Raw genomic sequence first — 25792 nt, forward strand, 5'->3', positions numbered from 1 at the left:
ACGACAAGGACAGCGGTGGCCGCTCTCCAGCCCGGCTCTGCTGGGGACTTGATGGAGGGAGGCCGGGCATCAGCACCTCTAGACCAGCAGTTACAGGAGGCCTACACCCACAGGCACTAACTACCGCTGCAGGAGAAAAAACGGACATTTCTAGCTCTTGAGCAATAGTTTGTTGGGGTATGTGTGTTTTTAAACTTCTTAATTTCTTCCCCTTTAGCACAAATCAGTCACTGAACAGTACAGGCTGCTGTTCCTTTCGACTTTCATGAGGAGCTAAATTAAATTTTCAAAACCTGCGCAAATAGCAGCATTTCACTGAAAAACCTCAGGAAAGCTCATGGAGGAAGGAGGAAGTGAGCTAAATGCTTGATAGTTAGAGGTGCCAGAGACCTTTGTTTCCTGTTGGTGTTTGAGTGTGCTCTGAGGCTTTGCACCTCTTAAAAAAAAAAAAAAAAAAAAAAAAAAAAAATTGGGGCAGAGCTTGCCAGTTACCATAACTACCCTGCTCACCTCCTCGCGGAGAAAGGAGGGGCAGCACTGTCATTGTCACAACTTATGACAAACCCCCATTTGTTTATTAATCAGTCTCTCCACCCTCAGAGAACTCCAACCTTCTATATCTCATAACTACAGGTAATTTAAGAGCTTCTGCTTCTGTCGCCTGTATGGCAGTGACTAACGCTCCTGTAGCAGTGCTGGCGATGACCCAGGTGTGCTCAATTCTAAAATCTTTAGGTTCAAAACCTTTTTGAAGCACATTATTACTGCCATCAGCGGGAGTCTGACGTAAGCAACATCCCCAGGACTAGACTGGGTCTACTGGTGTTTCTTGAAGCGTGAGAACATTCACAAAGGTGAGCTGCCGTAACCAGAAGGAAGAGAATAACAGAAGGAAATAATTTGCAAACACACAATAAGCAGCACAATTAAAACAAGAGGTTATGAGAAGGATGTTTGGAAACTTCTGTGCTACAGTGTGCTCAGGAGACAAGAACATGCAGAACTCTGATTATTTATCAGGGTAACATGAAAAAACCGCAGCACCAGAAACCATCAGGCCCTGGTATGTACGAAACAGTAACCTAAGGATAAGGACCAAAACAAGAGAATTGCATAGACACGACTGACATTTACCTACACATCTGTCATTTCTTGCCTCATAGCCTTCAGGACAAGTTTCTCTAATGTTCCTTCTAGTCCTGGAGAAAGGTATTCTGCTGTTGCTATACTCCGAGAAGGAGCTGTAGAGATTTGAGGAGTGCCTGTAATATTGTTGAGGTTGATAGTTGTCTCTCAGAGGGGAGAATTGAGCATAGTTATAGCTATTGTAATAGGCACCGTAATTTGGCAATCTCTCCAATCCAGCGCAAGATTTCCCATCACCTAATAAATGTTGTCCGGGGGGACAGCCACACTTGAAGCTGCCGGGGGTGTCGGTGCATTGAAATGCACAGGGTTTAGGCACTTGTTCACATTCATTAATGTCTGCTCATGTGACATGATCCAGAGCAACAAACCATGTGGAAAGGAGAAAAAACAAACAAACAACAACACGTAACTATATGTATATATATATATACATATATACTTATCTCAGTCTGTGGAACAAACCGAGGACATAAAAGTAAGATCTTGAAGGCAGTAAAATCTAGAGAACACATTGCCAAGCAGACAGGTCATTCTATCCTGTGCAGTAATTTACCTTTATCCTTCCTGTAAGGCTGCTTGTGACCTAAGACCGTGCTGAGGCAGGGCAAGAACTCTGCCAAAGGTCTTGCCCGGAGCGTGACCGAAGGTAAGGTCTGGCTACAAAATGGGGATTCCAGTCTGGTCCTTGAGGGAAGCTCAAAAGCTCTGACACAGTTATTGTCCTCTGCCTCAGGGGAAAAACCAGGTCTCGAGGACATGTCACAGGGTTGCAGGGGAAGGAGGTGGGGTATGTTCTAACCTCTTATGTTGCTATTGGCCACTCCAGCTATGAAAAGTTGGAGACTTAATGGTAAATATTAATTCACTTTTGTACAATCATAAAACAGAATTATTTTTGTTTTCCTAAGGAATGCCTTTTTTTTTTTTTTAAAGTTTATTTTCCCTTTAATTTGTAATCCAAAGTAATTTGACCAACCCTAGCAGTAAATATCCATCCTGAAATGAAATCAGAGTGGTAGGCATTCAAAGTACAGTAAAAGGTTTACGGATGTAAGATGACGAGTGCCCTTCACTCACAATAAAGTACATACATAGGAGTGCTCGTGGGTGCTGTAGAACCAGGCCTTCCCCACGGTCCCTCTGACATTACCAGAAAGAAATTTTCTGAAATTTCCATAGAGCTCCTTCAGGCCCAGCTGAAAATTTGACACACACGGTGTTCCTTCGCAAACTTACAGTCACTCTTTACTAGAAAAAGACAAAAAACGTGCTAATTCCAAACCACCACCATGTGCAACTCCAGAATGACCTTATATTAAGATTCATAACAACATATCAATAATTGACTTATATTACAAACCTTGTGTTACTAAAATTTAAAGATTATTTTAATGGTGACTCAAGAAGGGTTTAATTATATTATATTAGTGGTAAGTGTATATTTTGTCAATTATTATTGTAAGAATGCCATTAAGCTACAATTAGGACCCCCTAAACATAGTATTTTGAGCATAATTTGTATCCTTCTGAAATAAGCAGTGTATGATAATGGTATTTAAAAAGTTATACTGTTTAGAAACAGAATAGAATAATAGGAACATAATAGAATAATAGATTGTATTTTTATTAACTGTTTAATACTTCATATATTTTAAACTTTTAAAGAATTTTGGGCGTTACTAATAATTAAATGTTTTGAGAGTCAAAAATCCAGGGATAATTATTGCAGTATTTTTTCAAGTCATTTCACAAACACGTAACCGAAACTTTAGGTAACAGTTGAAATATCATTAGGGTAACATTTTCAGGTGTTATGAACGAGAAAACATTTTTAACATGGCAACAACTAATATGACTTCTAAGTTTATATTCCTTCATTGTGTGCACCAGATGAAAAATGCATTACTCATGTACACGTAAAAGAATACTGAAACTCATTATTTTCTTAGTACTCAACTATAATTGCTGAGTTTAACATTCTTTACCTGCATAAAGTAGACAATAGATACGTGCACATCTTTACAACAACCACTGTCCTTGGAACAGGTTGTGTATAAGCAACAGAAGACTATCATAGAAATGATGAAAGGGAACAGGGGAGAAGTGGAGCAATTTCACCTATAGAAGCATCTTGTGCAACAGAAGCAAAACTGAGGGCAGCAAACCACTGCCCTTTATAGCAGAGCCATCCCTGGAAAGCCATCGCTGACTGACTGCGCAGCCTCAGTCTCCACCAGACAGTATCCCTTTGATTACACACCATAAATATGAAATATTTATAAGAACAATGTGAAATGGCTTGGAAACAAAAATAGCTAAATTCTCAGGCTCTGTTTAATTTGAAGAATAATATTTGGTTTTAAATTCTAGATAGGCTTATACATGCTATATGCAAAAATGCTTTATAACTGCTTTCGATAATGCCTTTCCATCTATGATATGGCATGTGGAGATGCAACACAGTTCACAGAAATACTGTAATTTACTTAAATGGGTATGCGTGTATCTATGGGTGTTGTGATGACAAACAAGCATCTTATCCCCATGTAACAGGGAACTGTGACACAAAGGACCTTACACAGGGTAAGAGTAGCACAGGCAGGAACAAAGTTCAATTCTTCTGTTTCAGTCTGGAGTCCTACTTACTTTTCAGCTCTTCCCTGTGTTCATTGGAAACAATAAAAACTGGATTTTATTAACACATGTGAACTGGTATCTTTGATGAGTCTATATTTTAAGTATGTTTTTAAGCAAAAAAATCAAAGGTGCATAAAGGTCTGTCTTTAATTTCAGAGGAAGCTTTCAGCGGTCCTTGGTCAGCAGACAGCTTTAGGGCAGCTGCTAGTGTTTTGTGAAAATCTGTGGTCCTAGACTTTATCTAGCTTATTACTGTCAGAAATTTAAATGGTTTTAATGTATGTTAAGGAGTCTGTGATTGATTTCATTTCAGTAGAGAGGCAGCTGGTGGAAGTAACATCTTGGTCAAACAGTTCCTTACTGCAATTTAATCTCTTAAACAAAAAAAATTCCTGGCTTTTGGTAATCCAGCATCTTAGGTTGTGTAAAAAGGAAAAAAAAATTCCTATTCTCCAAAGCAGCTATTTATCATTTATGAAGCTAATCTTGAAGACGTCATCACGGAGGAATGCTTCTCTGATACGAGAGCAACTGAAACCAACTTCACTTAGTGTCATATACCAACATTCAGAAATCATTATCATCAGGGTGGATCAGCTATTACGTTTTAAATACTCCACACAAATATGTGTAAATCTAAACGATCCTAGTGTCAATCCTGAGGTCTGTGAAAGCCACAGGAAGTGTTTTACACACTTGCCCTGACACCATTCATTAAACTCTCCAGCTATCCACGCTAGAGCTATGAGAGCATCCTTCAAATGTTACACGTGTGTGTGGGAGAAAGCTCTGCACGTTTTAATGCCAAAAGGTTCTACGTAAATAGCAGAGGGGAGTAAGTACACGGTCAGCATTCCTGTGACCGACAGGAATCCTCCTTCCCTGCTGTGATCCGCCCAAACCAGAAAGGGGGGGGCATTAAGCGATAAACGTGTATCAGCTTCCTCCTCTCTACCCGTATGGGAACACCATCCGCAGCTCCAGCGGGTGGGTAGGTGTGTTTGTGCCACTCGTTTGCGGAGGCGCTGTCTGGGTGTATCATGCCTCTTGCAACACGCTTCCTTTGGGTGTGGAATCCGTGTCACTCCCTGCTTGACTGCCTTAAGGTGTGAATCAATGCAGACCAGGGTACAGCCAGGCACGTTTCACTGTCCAATCACTAACAAATCTAAATGAAGCCTCTGTGGAGTGGTGGCTTGCCACATCCATCCAGGAGTGCTCTGAAAACCTCCTACACTTTGTCTTCAAAGTGTGGATTTATAACCATATCTGTTTGGAATCGTTTAGTCTTGACTATTAGTTTTAGATGGGTAATTATGAACTTGAGAGCAAATTTGTCTACGCAGCATAGTCTTCAAATGGGAGAGCATTGTTGGATACGTAACGGCAGAAAGCCCAGGCGAAAGCAGCAGCAAATACGTGGCGCTAATGTGATTGCACAGCTTACCCACACATGGTCGTCCAACCCCCTGGGACCGATACCCTCTTGGACACACACAGCGGTAACTTCCTCGTGTGTTCTCACAGATCTGGTTATAGCGGCACTGGTGGGTTCCATCCCGGCATTCATCAATGTCTGCAGGGGATGAGGCAAGAGGAAGCAGTCAGATTTTTCTTGAAACATCTTACAGCTTTAAACTTCTTAACGAATGAGGAATGCAATGAAGCCACAAGTGAATTTGGCGCTGTAGATAGATTCGGCCTCTGAACATACACTTTCCTTACCTGGCGCCATGGTTAGACATTACTCTGTAACAGTTTACAAGTCACAAAATGTGTTTCACAACCTGAAAGCAGATTTTGAGTAGATACACAGATAAATTTTTCAACTGTATTGCATTTACACACACTTTTTCCATTACTTTTCAAAACTCTTCATTGAGGTTTCCAAATTTAATCAGCTACTCTCAAAAGAGACATAATCCATCTTCTTGTCAAATCCCTTTAGGAAAAAAAAAAGAGGATCTGGTAGTCTGTGTGACATGGGTTATCCCTGATAAGCACAAGGAGCTGTGATCTTGATTTGGAGCTCCTGACACAAGCTCTAAGGAAGCATTCACACAAGGGCAAAACATTTCAGTCAATGAACAGTTTCTAGAATTCAAGACAGAAGAGATGCTGAGGAAGACCTTAAATACATATATTCATATAAATGAAAAAAGTTGGTGCCTTAATATGTGCAAATCTTAATAATTGGAGATAGACTATCGCCAAGATACTTTTTTTTTTTTAAAAAAATTCATCATTATCCCTGCGTTTATGGTCATCATACAGTACATTAACACTTGTACTCACCAATACAAGTTCCATTTTCCACTTTGGTCATTCCATTAGGACACAGATCAATGCACTTATAGCCACCACGGGTGTTTTTGCAAAGCTGGTCAGGCCTGCATACGTTCTGCCTGCACTCATTCACATCTTAGTTTAAAAAAAAAAAAAAAAGGAAATGAACTTGCCTCCTTATGCTCAATTCCTAATGAGCAGAATAATCCAGCTGTGTACGTGCATTTGAATGCACTTCATGCACATTTATCAGCCAGCCCAATTCCCACTTCCTTTGGATTTTACAAACAAATTCAGAAATCCATACTAAATATATCCTCTATAGTGGGATTTTCATTCATAAAGGTTTCCAATAACAAATATAGTAACCAATAAATGTTGAACTATGTCCGTTGGAAAGAGGGAATAAACACTCAAGAACTCATTCATACCTATGCATTTTCTGCCCTTTAACTGGTATCCCGGATCACAGCCACAGTGGAAACTTCCTATAGTATTGAAGCAGCGCTGATGGCAGGAGTTGGACTCTTGGCACTCATTAACATCTGTTGAACAATACAAATCCTTGATATAATAGCTGTAAATCTGTCATTTACCTGAACAGGGTTTTGGTTAAGGCAACGTTCTGGCCTGTGCTTTGAGCTCTAGTTATTACACTACTGGGGTACGGTCAGAAGTGTTTACTTCTTTCACTTTGTAAAAAAAAATGGACATGGGACACAAAAGCAAGAATGTTAGGTTACTCCCTGATGGGACTTAAAATTTATTTCTAAAGATGGAAAAAGCAAAAGGTTTAAAAAAAAAAAAAACAACAAACAAAACCCAAAAAAACAAACCCCCATAAAACCACAGCCACAAAAAACCCAAACCCCACAAGCTTAGTAACAAAAATTTATAGACACCATGTAGTTGGAGATGCATCTTTTAAAACGTTACTTTCAAGTGTATGAAAGACAGCATTTTCAGTTCATGAAAGCTAACCCCAAACCCAAAGACCTCTCCATACCTTGGCAGCTAAATCCATCAGGTGTTCTCCTAAAGCCATTCCCACATCTGACCACGCAGCGGTAGGAGCCAATGATGTTTTCACAGTCTTGGCCAGCGTGGCAAGTGTGTCCACCCAATGCACACTCATCAATATCTGCAAATAAAAACGAGCTGTAAATCTCACTTTGTCAAAATGAAACACAGATTAAGTACCATCTTAAGCATGATCAGCTATGAAATACTTGATTGCAAATATATTTAGATATGAAAGAACTGGAATACCACCAATAAATTGTATTTGTATAATGCCAAAATGGCCCAGCCCAAACGTCTCCCTAGTGATTAAGGTGCCACAGGGCGTTTTGTGTCCAGCCCGTCCACAGCAGCACTTGTCTTACCCTGACACGTTCTACCGTCCGCAGAGATCGTGAGGCCTTTTGGACAGGAGCAGTAGTAAGATCCCACGGCGTTATGACAGGTATGGGAACAAGGATTTCGCACAGCACATTCATCTTCATCTGGGACAAGGAAATGTTTTCAAAACCAGTGAGACTTCATGAGGCTTTACAAGAAACTATACCAAGCAAACCCTTCCCAAGAGGTGTATGTCTGGTAGAGCCCCATGGGGCAAAACTAGATCTAGCCATGGAGCAGCTTCACAGAAACACTTCAGTGCATTTTCCACTCTTATTCTTACGGTTACCAAACCTGCACACACGGCTTGCTGGCATCTTGCGTTAGCTCTGCAGGACTGGGTCACTGCCATGGTACTGAATGTTTGGTACAATCTTTTACAGAGCATCTCTTTCTTTACAACGGAACAGATGGATTTCAGTGTTAGATTTACACTTCCCAGACACACATGCAAAGATTACCGTATTTTCCATATTAAACCTGCAGAACTCTTTTACAGGCGATACTGCAAGGGGAAAGTTGTTTTAGCAACCTTATTTTCAGTTTTCCTGGTTTTAAACTTTTTTGATGGTATAGTGTATCTTGTTTAATGTCGTTAGTTTATTAACTTTCAAGAAGCAATGAAATAAATCCACAAAAGTATATAAAACTATTCTCCCTCAAGCATGACTCAGTCATCTAGAGGAGACAGCTAAAATGGTCATGACCTCCCCTTCCCCTCCATCCCCCAAGCAGAAAGAGTCTGGTTTTTAATGGGCTGTTGTCTACGTTGCCAACACTCGTCTTTCCCTGCACACGGGTCACACGAGTGCCTTGTTTTGCAGGCTCAGCAGACACGGTGGCTCAGTGTCCCCTGATGGCATCGGAGGTACTGGTGAAAAGCTGCCTGGGCACTACTGGTGTTCTAGATGAGTGCAGAAGCGGAGTCTTCATCTGCCTCTGGATCCACACCCTTTTCTTAATGGTAACTGCCACTTTTTGAAGTATGTACTGCGTGCTTTGAAGCATAAAGGTGTAGATTCTGGTGGCTGAACACTGCATCCAGCTCTGGGGCCCCCAGCACAAGCCAGACATGGACCTCTTAGAGCAGGTCCAGAGGAGACCACGAAAATGGTCAGGGGGCTGGTACACCTCTGCTATAGAGAAAGGTTGAGAGAGTTTGAGTTGCTCAGCCTGGAGAAGAGAATGCTCTGAGGAGACCTTACTGCGGCCTTTCAGTATACAAAGAGGGCTCATATGAAAGATGGAGAGACTTTTTACCAGGGCCAAAGGGCCAGGACAAAGGATAATGGTTTTAAATTAAAAGAGCGTAGATTTAGATTGAAAAATAATTTTTTTTACAATGAGGGTGGTCAGACACTGGGATAGGTTGCCCAGAGAAATTGTGGATATCCTGGAAATGTTCAAGCTCAGGCTGGACGAGGCTTTGAGCAACTTGATCTAGTGGGAGGTGTCCCTGGCCAGGGCAGGGGGGTGGCACTGGATGAGCTTTAAAGGTCCCTTCCAACCCGAACCATTCTGTGAGTCTGTGATAACACACGACACTTGTCCCATCATTACCTGAACAGTAGGGCCCAGTTGAGTCCAACCCAAACCCAGCAGGGCACTGATTGCTACGGTCTCCTGTAGGGAAAGGAAGCACATGTTACTTGTGGATGAAAACGTGGCCATTTTATTACTTTTAAAAACCCTTTAACATTAAAAATTGCAGCCCAGCTATTTATAAAAGATTCACGATACTTGGACACTAAAATAGAAACTTTTAAAATCCAGACGTTAGTGGTTTTTGTACTTGGGCACTAAAAGTCGGTAGTACATGGGTTTTGCTGTTTTGAAAAGCATTAAAGAGGTGTGGGGTTTCCCTCAGAATTACTGCAAGTTGTATCCCAGCCTGATACATCCCGCACAGTTCCTCCGTAAAGTTTTCATTATTAAGAGAATAAAGACCCTTCAGTTTCACTTCATGTAAAAGGAGGGAAGTAAACCCAACCCAAACCAATCACCGTGTCATTGTGGGAAGTCACTGGAGAACACAAGTGCATACTGTGAACTCTAACGGGAAACTCTGGTAGAGGCCGCTCTAAGACCACGCGTAATTTGCTGAAACTGAAAACTTGAAAACTGATTCAATAAATATGAAATCTTTAAAAAAGCACTATGCTAATTGTTGGAGGAAATAAATGCAAGTTCAGTAAAGCTGGGCCAGATTTATGCAGAGGCATAACTTGATCTGGAGACCTCCTTTTACCACACCTCTTTTTAAAACGGAAAATAAAAATCTTACTTGGTTTTCAAATTGCACAATGAGTTCATAGTCTGGCAAGTGGGAAAATGATTCTTTTACTTCATTTAGAATATTGTTATTGAAAAGGAAGACTGAGATAGGCAATCCCAACTCTTTCATTTACTTTCAAACCTGAGTTATTTCATTTGAATGATGAAGTTAAGCCTTATTGTGTAAAAAAAGCCCAAATAGTATTTAAAAAGATAACAGGACTTTCTGCTAACCAATTATGACTTCTCAAAGCAAGATGCGCTTACACAAATAGATGCCCTATTCCTTAAGAGCACTTAGGTACACGGTTAAGGAAAGCCAGCAGTCAGTAATGCCAAGAGACAGCACAACAGCTGACGGAGCTACAAGCTCCCCACTGCTGAGACAGGACTCACCACATTTACACACCATGCGCAAGCACGTGTCTACACAGCGCTGCATAAGTGCACATCATTCATATCTGGCCTTAAAAAAATATACCTGTAAAGTACCAGTAAAGTTTTCAATCTGCAGCTCAGCATCATATTTTCTGTATATGGCAAATAATTCCAGACGAGTTCAATCTGAGGAATGACTTAGGACATTTTACTGCTGAATTTTGCATGTTCTTCCACCTCTGTATCCTCATTACTACCTTACTTACATTTATGCGGTTTTTGCTGTGAGAAGAGAATATACAATCCTTTTTCTTAATAGCTACACAAAAACAAAAAACCCACCCACACTTGACCCCACACAAAAACCACAGTAATTTTCTTTTTAGAGAATGAAAAGTACATGCAAGGAAATCGAGAAATACGTTAGGGTTGACTATCTGAAGCTACTGGGGATACTTTTAGCAGTGTCAGCAAATGCAGGTGTACATCATTGATGAGAACTACAGGTGAAGAGTAAGTGCAAACTGCAACAGCTTTTACATTTTAGTCTATGGGTACATTAACAAGACATGTAGGTCCCAGGATCTAAGTTACCTACGTTTAACGGCATTTCCTCTTTCAAGGTCATAACCAGTTCTTGAGAATATAGGCAATGAATTCTAGGGAGATAGGATATTATTTTTCCATTGAATTATTTTTGTGAAAGATTAGAACAATACCTTTTGCAATGGAAGCGTGGATTTTAAAAGCCACAGTTTCTTCCAACGGGTTGTACTCTGTTGTAATAGAGGAAGCGTGGAGCGTTTCCACCAAGAAAGGCATTTTTCCTTTAGTGTAATCATAGGTGATGGTGTGGTTCCAGGTATAGGGAACACTAACTCCATCGACAGTGAAGAGACGAGTAGAATGGGCATACAGTTGCCCAGGGCCAGTTTGAATGTAATCTTCTGTGTAATCCTGAAACAAGAAGATTTAAGGATCAGCCACCAAGTACAGCCAACACCACTGTGGTCTCCATATTTTAAAGTGCTATGAGATGTATTCTGGGAAAGGTTTTTTTACTTAACAGCTAAACAAATTGTGTTTCACAAAACACATGCCTTTTTTACTCTTATTTTAACGGTTAAATCTCAACAGCATCTCGTATATTTCTTTACATAAGAAACAGGCTGTGGTACTGAGGATCCTGAAGATGGGGGATAAAGCAGAGCATTTCCAAAAAAAACCCAACCTGAAAGTGATCTTATTGTTCAATAACAAACTTTTGAGATCTAAATATTTTTTTTCCTTCTAAGTCAGATGCTGACAACATATGCTAAATAAACAATCAGTACAGAAAACTTCTGCCACTGAAAAAAGGTATAAATATTGGACATGCTACATATTTCAGTGTATCAAAATATAAATAACTTCACCTATATTTCTTAAAACATTTTTACTGGTTACCTACCACTAACTAATTACCACCTTTATAAAAACAACTTTAAGGAATGCTCTTTCTTTCACAGTAAAACCAATTATCAAGGCACCTTGGTTTTAAAACAAAACTTTAACACCACTTATTATGTTAAGCAAAATCTTTTTCATGCCTTACACCAAACCCAAAAGACAGAAAACCAGCTCCTTTGAACTCCACCTTTCTATCAGGAGTACAAGGTCAGTGCCAGAAACTGTCTTACTAGGAGGAGCGGAGAATATCTCCTAGAAACAACAGGCAGAGCAATTCAGTAGCGAGACTGTAACCTTTTGCCATACGATCATGCAAACCACCCTCTCATCCTCCCTGACAAAGTTCACAGAGAAACGTCAATCTTTGAAAAAGCAAATTCTGTAAAATATTTCAGATGAATTGCATAATAGGACTGTTTGCCATAATAGATACCTCCACAGGACCAAGTTTTGATGCTATAGCAGAGCAAGGAGCACATCATTAACAGCATCGTGACAGCGTGCATGTTAAGAGCACATAAAATACCCTGTGATGTAATCCTACTCAGAACCTGGTCATCCCCGTCTTTGCAATGTTACCAGCCACAGCAATGTTTCTCTGCCAGACTACATATAATTGTAGCCGCAAACAAATCATCAGTGATATTCAGAAATTTTTGCATGGTGCCATGGCATAAAAGAGATGGTGTCGTCCTCTGGGAAACCAAAAAGTCTGACAGGCTCAAGATGCGCCTTTATAGCTCTACTGAAAGCAACACCTGCCGTATGCCTGCCTGTGACAACTAGCCCCAAAGGCGCTTTGCCATACTGCCCTTCTAACAACTAAAAATCTTAACTGACCAATACTACTTTCCTGAGGACAACTTTTTGTTTTCAAAGGCAATGTTAACATCTACCAACTAAACCAGGCACCAAATAAGTTATGTACAATAAAACAGTTTTCAGGACTTAGTGTCTACTAGTTTAATACAGACGAGAGAGGAAGTATATATCGGTGAGAGAGGAAGCATATATCGGTGAGAGAGGAAGCATATATCGGTGAGAGAGGAAGTATATATTGGTGAGAGAGGAGGGTGGCGTCTTGAGCAGCTTTACCTTCACGTTAACATCAGCCACCGACTGGAGCTGCAGCACGTGGCCACTCACAACGACGTCCAGCAGCAAGGCTCCGTCTGAATCCAAGCCCCGGGCAACATGAGTCATTCGCAGAATCTCACCTATGCATTAGGAGCACAGTGATTTATAAGCACCCTAAGAGAGACCCATGTCAGCCACACAGTATCTGAATTGAGATCCCTTGACCAGTTATTCTATACTCATATTTTTATAAGGCATACCGTGCCTATAATATAAACATCCCATGTTTCAAATTACAGCTCTAAAAGCTGTATTTAAGCCTCAGAAAGGCATAGTCAATAAGAAACTACTGGCATAGGCACAAGACTCAAAATTCAGCAACAGTTCTGTGCTATTTTTTAAGAAACACAGTATTTATCAAGCTTATTGGAAAGAGGAGGAGATGGTATATCACAGGTAACTAACCAGTTGCAAACTCCACTTGAGTTTCTCTCTTGAAGACTGCGTCAGTGAGCGTAAACCCATTCATGGCTTCTCCAATTTCTTTTGCAGTTGTCCAGTAAACGGGGCTGAGCAGAGAAACAAGCTTTCTCATCGCTGGACCTGAAAGAAACGTGACATAACATTTGAGAGCTTTTTTTCCTAACATCACGTGACCCACATCAGTGGGAGCTGAATATGAGGACCTCAAACTAGTGTAATCCTCGAGATTTAAACCAGAAAAAAAATTAAAAAAGAATTGCCATATTCAGAGGAATCATTTTACAAATATTCATGTACTCGAAGTAAATACTGAAGATTTCCTTTTCCTCTCTCTTTTAGTTTAGATCAGTTTCGTCAGTGACACTTAATGAAGTGGTGAAAACTGACATTGCACAGAATTCAGCCTGGCTTAAGGAAAAAGTGATTAATAAAAAAGCTTACCCAGGCTCCGAGGGACATTTGTAATCTTTGCTTTTATTACTCTAGTTTCCGAGTCAGGGCTGTCTGTGACTGTGGCATTCAGGAAAGCAATTCCAAATTCAATATCGTTGATATTTCCAATGATGCTGCCTTTGGCACGTGAAGGCCCACCTGTGCAGGGGAGAGAAGGGAGGAAGGGAAAAAAAAAGTCCCATGTGAAAGCTCTGCTGTCTGTTATTTTTGGGGAGACAAAATTCAGAAATATTATCCAGCATTTTAAAAAGGATATTTCTGCTTAACACGGGAATCACCTTATGCACTCAGCCCTGTCTAAAAAGCAGCAATCGTTTAACAGCACACTCTAGTGCTGTGTAACAGGTTAACAAAAAATTTATCCAGCTGAAGTTGCCAGAAGAGGTTTAAGCCAAAAAAATTAAATTACTTGGTCAACCGGCCAAGTTGGGCTTGGGAGTAGTACTCGTCAAATTAGGAGTGCCACAGGCTTTCACCATATTGTCACAGTGCACGGGCTGTAAGTGAACTCACCGGGACAGGCTTGGGTATTACACCTGGATATTTGGGAGGAGTCTCCAGGACAAGGACGTCCACGATTTAACGGGGCTGGATTGCTGCAGAGGCGTATTCGGGTCTGCTCTCCTCCTCCACAAGAAGCAGAACACTGGCTCCATGTTTGCCACTGCCCCCAGTTTCCATCCACTGAAGAAAGAAACAATGAAGAAAGGGACTTTGCATTTTAAATGCCTCAGGCTGCATCAGTGATGCTTCTGTGTCATTCCTTCTTGATGGAACCAATGTGACAGAGAAACAAAATAGCTAAAAGGATGACAAAAACACCTTAATGGGCACATGTGAACACTCCTCCCCTTAAAACACACCACCTCTAAACTTTATTTGTGTCTCAGCTGTGTTGGTGACAAGGATTCTCCTCCAGGGAACATTTCCATTATAATGGTTGGAGACTTAGCAAGAGCTGGGTCAAATTCTTCCGTTTGGGTGGCTGCCTATCCATTGCTCTACAGGGAGAAGAGATTACGCGACCACCCGCAGCCTGACTTCAGCCAGCTACTCTCCCCTGGAGGTTCTGCATCCATGGCCTGCAAGTATCAGGCTACACAGAAGCCGATTTCAAAACTGAAAAATGCCGTTGCATGTATACAGATCCATCACAAACCAGTTTGCAAAGAACAGCTGTCAATATTCAGACTCCTAGCGTAGTTTTTGGTAGCCTGTCACTGCAGAGACAACCCAGCTGTCTAGACCTTTAGTGCTTTTACACCTACAAAGAAAATATCTGAGACTGCATGGGTATAAAATTGACAGAAACTAAATAAGCCATAAATCTTGCAAATAAAGAACACGTGTTCTATCTATCCAAACACTCAAAAGAGGTCAATTAGATTTGGCTTGAAGTCTGCACAGCCTCCTCTCGGTAGCACAGCCTCAGTAGCAACAGATGATACAACAGGAACACGACTGAACACTGGGTAAACACAGTATCTGGGAATGCCTGATCCAATATGACATTTGCCCAAAACTGGTCATAATGAGAGAAAAGTAACAATGAAAAAGTGTACTTAAGACAACCATTAGCCAAAATAATAGTAACAAAGGAACTGAAAAGTACAAAGGCAGCAAGAAAATTTGTGACTGGGGAGGACAAACCCAAGCAAGACAGGGGTAAACAACGAACAATCAGACTGGGCTTGACACTGTAACATCCAGCGGGGCCTAATGGAGAATTGTCCTCACGTGCCACGAGCAGCTGGTCTCCAGCCAGCGGGGCTGATGCCATGGGGTGTAACAAGCAGAGGCCTCACCTCAGGACGTGGCCTCAGCAGGGGCTTTGTCACCAGTGTGTGGGTCAGCAGCGTGCTAAACGTGGCTCAAGTACACAGTTGGAGCTCCTGCATCACCCACAGGAGGAGGGCGCGTAAAGGGGTGCGCACAGAGGAGGGATTTAATAATCTTTTTCATCATTAGAACAGAATTAATAATAAAAAAATAATAATCCTTTTGTGGGATGAGTTACAGAAGGGCGTTTAGAAATTTGTAGGTGTTTAGTAAGTCTCTAGCATTGTGGTTTATCTGCTGTATTGCTGATATTGATCATGAATGTCCAAGTTCAGTGATTGCCCCTTACTTGTGTATTGTCAATAAACAAATTAACTGCTTTGTTGTCTTATTTAAAGCATTTGAGCTGAGCATTCTTCCCTGCTCCTGGAATACCTTATGGCAGTTCACTGGGAGCCTGCCTCATAAGCTGTATTTACTATAAAAACAAAGTAGAATTGCTAGGTGTGGGAGAAGTTTTCATACACTATTTCTTGTTTTGAATTATTCCACCTCATTTTGAGAAAATCTAACACGTGAAGGGGGAAATCCTTGTAAGGTGACAGTCATTTAAAGAAAAAAGTGAGAGTGGATTATTAGATCGCATGAAATTGTAAGTAATTACAGGAATGTTGTACGTTCCTTTCATAATATGAAAATCTGACATAGGTTCTGCGTACCCTGAAGTCTTCCAGGGAAAGCTGCATTTAACCTCTGTTCGTCTGAGCACTCACCAGGGCAGAGTTCAGTGCTGCATCTCTGGATCTGCATGTCAGCCCCTGCGCATGCCCTGCCACCGCTGGCAGGGCGAGGGTTGTCACAGGTCCGGTATCGCCTCATCTGGCCTCCATTGCACGTTCGACTACAAGTTCCCCAACTACTCCATGGGCCCCAGTTGCCATGAACTGTAAAAATAAGTCATATTTTCTCTGTCTTCCTCTTAATAACAGATACTTAAAAGCAGACAGTCAAGCTAGGAAAACATTCCTATAGGAGAGTAAATTTTTAATTTCTTTTCTATAGTGGTTTGGGCTTAGTTAGTTAGAAGCTTAGCTAAAAAGTAAAATTACCTAACAGAAAATTGGTTCTGTTTCACCTCAAACCGGGACACTTTTCCCAAAATAAAAATAAAAAACCCCATACAATTAAAGATATAAGAAAGTTACATTGTCCGGCATTCAGCAGTTTCTCAAAGTGTATTAACCAAATCCAGAGTGTCGCAGGACATACTATTAACCAAGTGAGTCACTACACTCTACTGTGAGACGCAGAGAAGTTCACTTGGCGGTACTTTCTGACTGGACGGTTGTAACTTCAGAGAGGGGCGTCCTCTGGCAGTCCGGCGGGAGCTTATGCACCAGCTGCTGCTGGTTTGTGCTCCTAATAGTTAATGTTTAAAATGTCCCGGTCACGCTGACTGATGAAGAGATGCTTTCACTCTTACTGGGCCGCTATCACCACTCGCCTGTGTTCAGACCCCCAGACTTTTGTGGGAGTGTTTGATTTGTGGAGAGCTTCCTTCCTCTGGAGCATACGTACAAACCCAGGAAGTGGATAAGCAGCCTATCCCAAAGCACTTACTTGGACAGGGATCGCTGTTGCAAAAATCAATTTGTATGTCGTTTCCTTCGCATTTGTGACCTCCAAACTGCGGTGCTGGGTCTGAGCAGTGGCGCGTTCTCTGCCTGCTGCCTCCTCCGCAGGACACAGTGCAGGCACTCCAGCTGCTCCAGGTGGCCCACTTCCCGTCCACTGGTGAGAAAGGCATAGCATGGTACAGTAACGGTCTCTGACATCGGAAATAACCAAGTAAATCAGTGCTATATTAGGGTAAAACTGACTGTAGGATATTGATTCTCTGTAGAACATCTAAGCTACATTGGGATTTCCATGAGCAAAACTGGAGAAAAGCATGACCTGTCATTTAAATAATCTGTAAGTCCTCAAGCTCACAGTCTTAGGTATCTGTAAGCAAGTCGAACCATATACAAATCCCTAAAATTACCACACTGGGCAGATACTGGTACTAGTGCCATCCCCAAAACCCAGTCTTTACTCCTGTGTCCTCCCCTGGTTGCAGCTGCCTGAAGATGTAAGCATTACCGCCTTCTCCCCACTCCTTCCTTACTAACCTTTAATTTACCGGCTCAGCTGTTTATAGGAGGTATTACTAAATTATCTCACACCAGCTAGGTTTAAGCAGTTGAACGGTAGGGTCTTTGACCTCCCAAGACACGGTGACATAAAATGTTACAGGTACATCTGTGTGAGCACTTGAGTTGCTGGCTGAGAAGGGGCCGATTGGCCTCAGTCACAAACTATCTGTAAGCAACAGCATCCTCAGGAGCAGCACATCAAGCCAGAGAAATGTGCAACACCGAGCCCTCAGCTGCTCAAGCACCTCAAGGTCAGTTCTCTCTTCTACCAGCTGATAGTTACAGTGGGGACTCAGCACAGGATCTCACGTGCACAAAATGGAGCATGAAGCCAGAAGGATCCAGTCTGAACTCCTGCACATTGCACTTCAGGAAATTTCCCTTCCTTATCCAAGCACTCAGCCAAACACAGAGGTCATATTTCAAAAATGTGAGTTTTCCTATCCAGTTACGAAGAACACATTGAAATGTGGAAGAAAAGGATAAATGAAAAACAGCACCTAGGAAAATTCTAAAAGTTTAGGACACCTGTAGTTTAACTGCCAAGGATTTAAAATGCTGCTTTTGCATAGTGGCAGGGTAAAGAAAGAGAGACAAGGATAGAAGAAATCCTATATGTTAGTTTTATAGCGGCATGCTAAAGTGACGGGGGCCAGTGAAAATAAAAGGCTTGAAGGGAATTTTTTAAGGGACTACACTTTCAGAATTGGAAAGCTTTTGATATAAAATAAGGATAATTTGGAAAGGAAATGACAAGTCTATTGTCTTTGTGTCCGATGCATCTTACCTGGGCAGCGTCTCTTGTTGCAAACCTGCATCTGTGCATCAGATCCCTCGCAGTACGACCCGTCGTGCGAAGGAGGAGGGTTATTGCAGAGCCGCAGTCGTGTCTGAGTTCCTTTCCCGCACGTCTCGCTGCAGGGACCCCATGGCAGCCAAGAACTCCACTCACCATCAACTGCAAAGGCAGCACAGCTCTGAAACTGTTTAAACTATACAGCTGCTTGAACTTGAAATTACAGCTACACAGCCTCAGGCAAAAAAGCTACGTTGTTTAATATCAATAAATGAAATATCCTGAATAAGCCCTTGAAAAAACCTTCGCCTCCAGCAACAGCTGAAATGGGATCAACAGTTTGCAAAAGGGAGATTAATTCTTTCCTTTTTGTTTTCCAAATACATCGCCTCAGAACAATCATGGAACCACAGAACTGAACACTTGATGAAATCTGGTGTTTTCCTAAGTTACCTGGCTCTGCCTGCCCCGTGCTAGGCGGCAGGTCCCCGCAGGGGAAGGGGCACGCCAGCTAAAGGCCAGCACACAGCGTCAGTGGTTACCAGCACACAGGAGCCAGAATTTATTTTGTTGCCAAGATCTAGAAAAAATTAATCTCAGGCCAGTGGATGAACGTTTGGCATTGTGGTGGTAGCAGAGCTGGGGCAATAGGGAAAAATCAATATAATAAACAATTGTATAGAAGGAAACATGCCAGTGGTCACGGGTTATGAACAAGCTACCACCTGTCAAACACGGGAAGTACCACAAAGACAGGAAGGAAACCTGAACATTCAGCTGGTTAGGAGATAGATGTGGCTGAAAATTAAAACAACAGAGGAAAATATACAGATAATATCTTAAATTATTAACCATCATGTTTTACATGACTTTTTAATAGTTGGTTGTTTGGGTTTTTTTTCATTTTTCATTTTAATTGGCTTTGCAGAGTAAGTGAGAACATGGGTAAGGAGTACTGGAAAACATCAAAATACAAAATTAACAGTTTTATTGGAGGGAAAAAAAAAAAAGACAAATTGCTGACAATATTCCTTACACTTACTTTTGTGAGTTCTGTTGCCACGAACTAGTGCCATTCAATAAATTACAAGCAATTTTAAAACAAAAAAAATTGGAAGCTTAATTCTTTTATAATTTAGCAATTGGAAACAAGCTGAGAGAATTCAGGTTTAGAGGAAATAAAGAAACCTATCTGGGCAGCCCCTTGTGTGCAACTAATTTGAAACCGCTCCTCTCTTACCTGGGCAAGGCCTAATATTACACATGACCGAATCCACAGCACTGCCGTCACAGGGCTTCCCGCCATGCTGAGCTGGTGGGTTACTGCAGGTTCTGGTCCTCGTCCTGTTACCTTGTCCACAGCTCTTTGAACACTCTTCCCATAGACCCCACTCCGACCAGTTGCCATCCACTAAGAAAGAGAAAACCCCACGGTTTCAATTAAAAAAAATATTTTTGCAGTATTTATTGAAATTTCCTCTTCCTTTCCACAAAAGTTGAAATGAATTCCAACTTCTTAGGAAAATTAATCTGTCTTGAAGATCCATGGCGATAATGGTTCACTGTTAGGGCACTTAACAGAAGGCACATTGAAAGTATCAATTCATTAAAGAAATACCTGGACAGGGCTTGTTGTGACAGCTGCGTACATCTGTGTCAGGCCCCTCACACCTCCTCCCACCATTTGCTGGCAGAGGGTTGTTGCACTGACGCACACGCTCCTGAACACCTTGACCGCACGTTACGCTGCAAGCTCGCCATTCCAGCCAACCCGAAAACCCACCGTGCACTGCAACGGGAAAAAACATGCTCCGCTTGTAACATGCTTGTGCTCATAACTCTCTTAGATTGACGCAGCAAAGTGAAAAACACACTTCATAAGCCATACTTAGAAATCCAACTTACTTCACCCTCTTCATTACTGTAGAAATATCTTACTACAGTTCAGAGAATACTTGAGCGAAATATTTATTGCCTATGCTCCTAATTGTACTGCTATAGAAAAGCATTTAAGTTATTCTTTAGAGGTACAATTAAGTTATTCTTTAGAGGTACAATTAAGTTATGATATGTGTTCTGAGGATGGGATCTAGTTTAAGATCCTTTCGTTATTATTTATGTCTCTCCTTCACACTCACCTGTCTCACACAGCTGGATGAGGATAATGAAACATTTCATGAAACAGAAACCTACTGACATCTCAGACTAGGCTCAACATATACCTAATGCGTATATGGAAGGTAAGATAAAATATCTTATCCATAAAATACAGGTAAAATAAAATCTTGAGCATATTTAGTCTCAATTAATGCTGTAATCTACCAGTTCGACAGTCACTATCCTCTCTTTTGTGCACCTACCCTGGACAGTCAGTGGTACTCTGACAAGAACAGATCCCATGAGATTCCTCGCTACACACTCATACTCAGACGTGTCTTCCTTCTGTGCTGCGACAATACGCAAGGAGCCATTAGACAGGACAGTCACCCTTTCATCGCTCACAACTGGATGACCTTGGCGGGACCATCGGATGGTTGGAGGAGGCTCTCCATCTGCTTGGCAGTGCAGCATTGCTGTGGCACCGGCTTCAATAACTGTCCCTACAGGTTCAACAGTAATGACTGGAGGACCTAAAAGAACCAATAGCACGTGGTTACATTTTTTTTGCTGTATTGAATATTGAAGGTCTGGTCAGAACAAGGGCAAAAAAAAAATATCAGTTTTTTGTTATTATTACTGTTGATCTTCCACTGTCAAAATACAGACAAGTTAAAATGGCAATGATAGGGTATTTTTAATACATAGCAATCTGAGGACCAAAGCTGGGACTGAGGCCTGACTATACAAGAACACGGTCTTCCTTATTGCTAAAATGTGTTACTTTTCAAAAAACCTGCAGGGAGATGCTATTAATCATGTCCAGAGGCAAGTGAGAAATAAATAACAGATGAATACAGCTTGAGGCTACAATAGAAAAGGGATGTTCAGAAATTCTACCACTAGTGAAAAATAATTCTAAAATATTATTTCTGCCAAAACCAAAATATTGTCAGTGAAAGCTGGGATTCATCTCACATAACTTTCTTAATTTAATGGTTAAGAGTCTAGTTTAATCTATTTGTATAAGACATAGGCCCTTTCAGAAGGTGATTCGCCCCACTCTAAGTTGGTTTCTAAGATGAGGCTGAATCACCGTCTACGTGCTTCTCTGCTTTGGCCCCAGTCACTAGCTTAGACTAGACTCTTAGATATTAATGATGAAAGATGAGATGAATCTTAACTTACAGTGCAGTGCCCAACCTCCAAAACTTCAACGGGAGCTGCATACGCCTACCCAAAGGTAGGTTATTGCTCCAATCTAGTGGAATTAAACTTATAACTTTGAGTCTTACTCTGAAGTGTTAGCGTCAGACTGCGTTCCACCACCCCAGCATCATTGGTAGCCACGCACTTGTAGTCACCAGCATCTTCATTCTAAAGAACAAAAAGCAAACAGTCAACATGGATGTAATGAGAGTTTCCGTTTACAGTGCACCTCCTGTAAGTGAATTTTCTGCAACACAACACGGCATGCCCTGGATCTTAAGAGGCATGCTGTTAGATTCTAGAGTATCTCAACATTTTGCCTTTATTAACATTAAGCTGATACTGCAAATTATTTATATTATTCCATTTTTTATTTCCTGCAACTCCTTAACGGTAAGGATTTATTTATTTATTTTTTTAACTTAAACAAACTCAGGGGAGTTATTGTTTTTAACCCCATTTCAAAATGCAGACGTAAGTTTATGGGGGCGGAACTGGGGTCTTGCCATTCGTATTAGGACTTTAGATGCTAAGAGATTTGCACATGGAGAACACAATTGCTTTTCAGCTGACCTGACTTTGTAGAAATTTCCCTCTCAAGGACAAAAGAAAAAGTCCCATTTAATTGGGAACAATGAGGATTTCAGACACCAACAATTAGAATGTAGATTTGGTCCTTCTGACAATTAAAGAGAATGACAGCCCCCTCGGTTTTTTTTGGTCACAATAATTCAAGTCTAATACTAGTCTGAATTAAAACAACATTTGTTAAAGGTAAAAGCAAAAGTGGATTCAATGTCTAGCCTCACTCTTTCAAAACAATGTGATCTGGAATACCTTTATTAATCAAATACAACCCAGAAACATATTGTAACAGACCAGTGTCTCACCACCGTGCCATAGATAGCAAGAGAACCATTGTTAAGCTGTCGGATCCTGTTGCTAATCTGAACGCCAACTCCTTTTTTGCTCCACTGGATGGTTGGAGGTGGATCTCCTCTGACTTCACAATTCAACATCGCATTGCCACCCAAGGGCTCAATTCGGCTAGAGTGGTAATCTCCTTTGAAGACTGGAGGCTCTGAAAGAACAAGTGATGTCAGCAAAATAGCAGAGTCAAAATAAAATGCCCTTAATGAAATTGCTGGTAGAGATCATTCATCTCTGACTTTCTGAAGTGTGAATTTCAACCTGCTTTGACCTTTCCCATTTAGCCATAGACAAGGTATTGAATACCAGGGGAAATGGTTTTAAACTGAAAAAGGTTAAATTTAGATTAGATATCAGGAAGAAATTCTTTCCTGTGAGGGTGGTGAGGCACTGGAACAGGTTGCCCAGAGACCTTGGCAACGCCCCATCCCTGGAGGTGTTCAAGGCCAGGTTGGACGAGGCTTTGAGCAACCTGGTCTGGTGGGAGGTGTCCCTGCCCAGGGTAGGGGGTTGGAACTAGATGATCTTTAAGGTCCCTTCTGACCCGAACCATTCTATGATTTTACTATCAAAACAGATGGCTATGTGAAACTGTCCGATACTGACCACAACTACTGCTATTTTACGTACCTTTGACATACACAAAACCAATGGCTTTGATTGAGCCAACTGTGTTTTCTGCTGTGCATACATAGGTACCGGAGTCATCTTTAGATACTCTTTCGATAACAAGTTCACTGTGTCCGTTTACATCATCGTATTGTGCTGACGGGAGAACACACAGTAAAGGGTTACTTCAATGATTTTAAACATATACATCTCCATGACTGGTATGTCATGAGCCTGTTTGAATTACAGCACTATTCTGCAACGCAGCTCAATGGCACTGTGCCATTTCATTTCTGAGACATCTTAGAAATGCAGAGAAGAGTCACTGCTATGACATTTGCCCACATGCATGCATTCACTTAAGTTGTCCCTTAATTTCAAGCTTTGTGCATCTGCATTCTGTGAACTGCTGAGGTTTTCTTCATATTTAAGAGAAACAGCATTAGTTGTTGGATGCTGAGTAAATATCATCACGTAGGGAATGTTTTTAATGTGTTACATTATTGGCTACAGAAGAGGAACAATTTCTTAATTGTGTGTTCCTAGGTCTCAGAGGCAATTTAATTACATGATTGCATAATACCGAAGATATTCCTCACACAATCATTGCCTAACAAGTTTGTTTTCTCTAGATTTTTTTAATTCCTTATCCTAAACTAATTGCAACGCTGCATGAGGGAAAACAACTCTAGAGTGGAATGACCAGTAAGACCTGGTGTTACCCACCTGGAATGATGTTATTGTTAAAGGTCCATGTTATTTTGGGTACAGGTATCCCAGTTGCTTTGCAAGTTAATCTGAGCTGTTCTCCTTTAGTCAAAGATATATCTCCAGGCAGTTCAGTAAAAGCTGGAAGGACATGAACCATCAGGGTGACAGTGTGCGTGTCTTCTCCAGCAGCATTGTTAGCAATACAGGTGTAACTACCAGAATCTTCAGGCTGAAAGAAAGCACATTGGGGAAATTTCAACTGCGATACATCCTACACAACACTACCACTTGTAAGGATAAGAAAATCTCAAAAGGTCTGGAACAAGCATTCAGCAGAAATGTTCATCTGAAATCTTTCACTTCCTCTATAATTGAAAGATGACCTACACTTCCTTTCACCTTTCCTCAGAATTTATCACTACGCATTTTTCACAGATATTTTACTCTTCAGTGGAAAATGAAACATTTATGGAGACTCTGGAACATTAAGAACAAGAAAACAAAAAATGTAACAGAGACTAATCTAGAAGTGGGTCAAAATGAAGAGAAGAAAGGTCTTATTACTGCCAAACCTGTCAAGTCATAGCTTAGATTTAGGGAACTTACAACAACATTGTCCAAAATGAGGTCTCCGTCTGGCACGGCCCGGTATTTTCCTACTATCTCTGTTAACAGTGTATTGTCCTTCTTCCAGTTTATTGTTGGTGTTGGAATCCCCTCAGCCACACAGGAGAGAACAGCCTGGGAGTCCTCTGTGACTGTGTACTGCGCCTCCGTGCTGTGAATCTTGGGTGGAACTGTGAGAAGGATTATTAAAAAGATTTACCTTTATGTATTACCCAAGCAGTACCGAAATAGCACACAACATTGGACTGAAGAAATCATTCCCTGGATCTTCTGTATTGTTTCTTGTCTCTGTCGATGACTACTATTAAGTGTGCCAGAGAAATACTTGTAATGAAGTATAAACCAAGTTAAGGAAATGCAATCTTCTTCCTAAATTCAAGCAACTGGCTGATTACGTACCCATTACGTAGCACAGTTTTGTTCAACTCTTCCCTTACACACCAGCTCCTTACCCTCCGTAGGCTCACGCTGTGATAATGCCCATCGTTTCTGTATAGTCCCACTTACTGTGCACGGTGAGCTCCATGCCAGAGCTGCTGGACCCTGCCAGGTTTGCCGCGATGCACGTGTACCGGCCAGCGTCGCCAGGCTGCACAAACACAATCTGCAGCGCACCACTGCTAAGAATTCTTCTTCTAAGGGACTCCGTTATTTGCTGCCCGTCTTTATGCCAGCTAATCTCTGGCCCAGGGTAGCCTTCAGCCTCACACCGCAGAGTGACAGACTGATCAACAGGAACAACGTATTCCTTGAGGTGGGACTTGATAACAGGAGGAACTGACAAAGAAATAAGAAAATTTTTAAAATAATTGTATGTTGTAAGAAGCATGGCACGCTTCAGTTCTTAGTGAAAATAATCTTAAAAGTATACTTTAATCCTAAAGCAGAAAGACCACTAAAGAGAATAAACCTCCCAGCCTCTATTCAGTGTCAAATCATATTGGAAATCATTAGGTCCATTTGCGTGGCTCAGAATTGGGTTTTGACTAACAGCGCATGCACAAATTTCTTGTCTGCAAATGACTACAGCAGGAGTTTAAAAAATGATTTACCTTGAACTTTCAGTTTGATCTTCCCCAGAGCAGTGCCAGCTGGATTTTGTGCAACACACATGTAAGTGCCAGCATCTTCAACAGCTGATTTTGCAATCTGTAAACTGCCACTGGGAAGAACCGTATAACTGTTGCCTAAAACAAATATAAGCAAAGCATGAGACTTTTTGTTTTGTTTTGGGTTCCTTAAATGGGTTCCT

At 41.3% G+C, this 25792-nt stretch overlaps 1 protein-coding gene across 3 annotated transcripts in view; it reads right to left on the reverse strand.

Annotated features, from left to right (window-relative positions):
- The window catches only part of HMCN1 (hemicentin 1), a 198597-nt gene that overhangs the window by 4834 nt on the left and 167971 nt on the right, over positions 1-25792 (reverse strand). For 2 of the 3 annotated variants that reach the window (XM_054211475.1, XM_054211474.1), the window contains exons 80-104: positions 25593-25727; positions 25048-25317; positions 24520-24710; positions 23929-24142; positions 23224-23358; positions 22554-22744; positions 21750-21831; positions 20718-20987; positions 19976-20146; positions 19598-19768; positions 18349-18519; positions 16987-17157; positions 16140-16310; positions 14101-14271; positions 13576-13725; positions 13117-13254; positions 12670-12791; positions 10845-11082; positions 9034-9096; positions 7458-7577; positions 7079-7213; positions 6504-6617; positions 6082-6207; positions 5234-5362; positions 1135-1485 (exon numbers count right to left, since the gene is read on the reverse strand). In XM_054211475.1, the coding sequence (XP_054067450.1) occupies positions 1135-1485; positions 5234-5362; positions 6082-6207; positions 6504-6617; positions 7079-7213; positions 7458-7577; positions 9034-9096; positions 10845-11082; positions 12670-12791; positions 13117-13254; positions 13576-13725; positions 14101-14271; positions 16140-16310; positions 16987-17157; positions 18349-18519; positions 19598-19768; positions 19976-20146; positions 20718-20987; positions 21750-21831; positions 22554-22744; positions 23224-23358; positions 23929-24142; positions 24520-24710; positions 25048-25317; positions 25593-25727 (4200 nt within the window). The remainder of the gene's footprint in view (positions 1-1134; positions 1486-5233; positions 5363-6081; positions 6208-6503; positions 6618-7078; positions 7214-7457; positions 7578-9033; positions 9097-10844; positions 11083-12669; positions 12792-13116; positions 13255-13575; positions 13726-14100; positions 14272-16139; positions 16311-16986; positions 17158-18348; positions 18520-19597; positions 19769-19975; positions 20147-20717; positions 20988-21749; positions 21832-22553; positions 22745-23223; positions 23359-23928; positions 24143-24519; positions 24711-25047; positions 25318-25592; positions 25728-25792) is intronic. The other variant, XM_054211476.1, reaches the window with a different exon arrangement.

Source organism: Rissa tridactyla, chromosome 8 (assembly GCF_028500815.1).
Source record: "Rissa tridactyla isolate bRisTri1 chromosome 8, bRisTri1.patW.cur.20221130, whole genome shotgun sequence".
Classification (NCBI taxonomy): domain Eukaryota; kingdom Metazoa; phylum Chordata; class Aves; order Charadriiformes; family Laridae; genus Rissa; species Rissa tridactyla.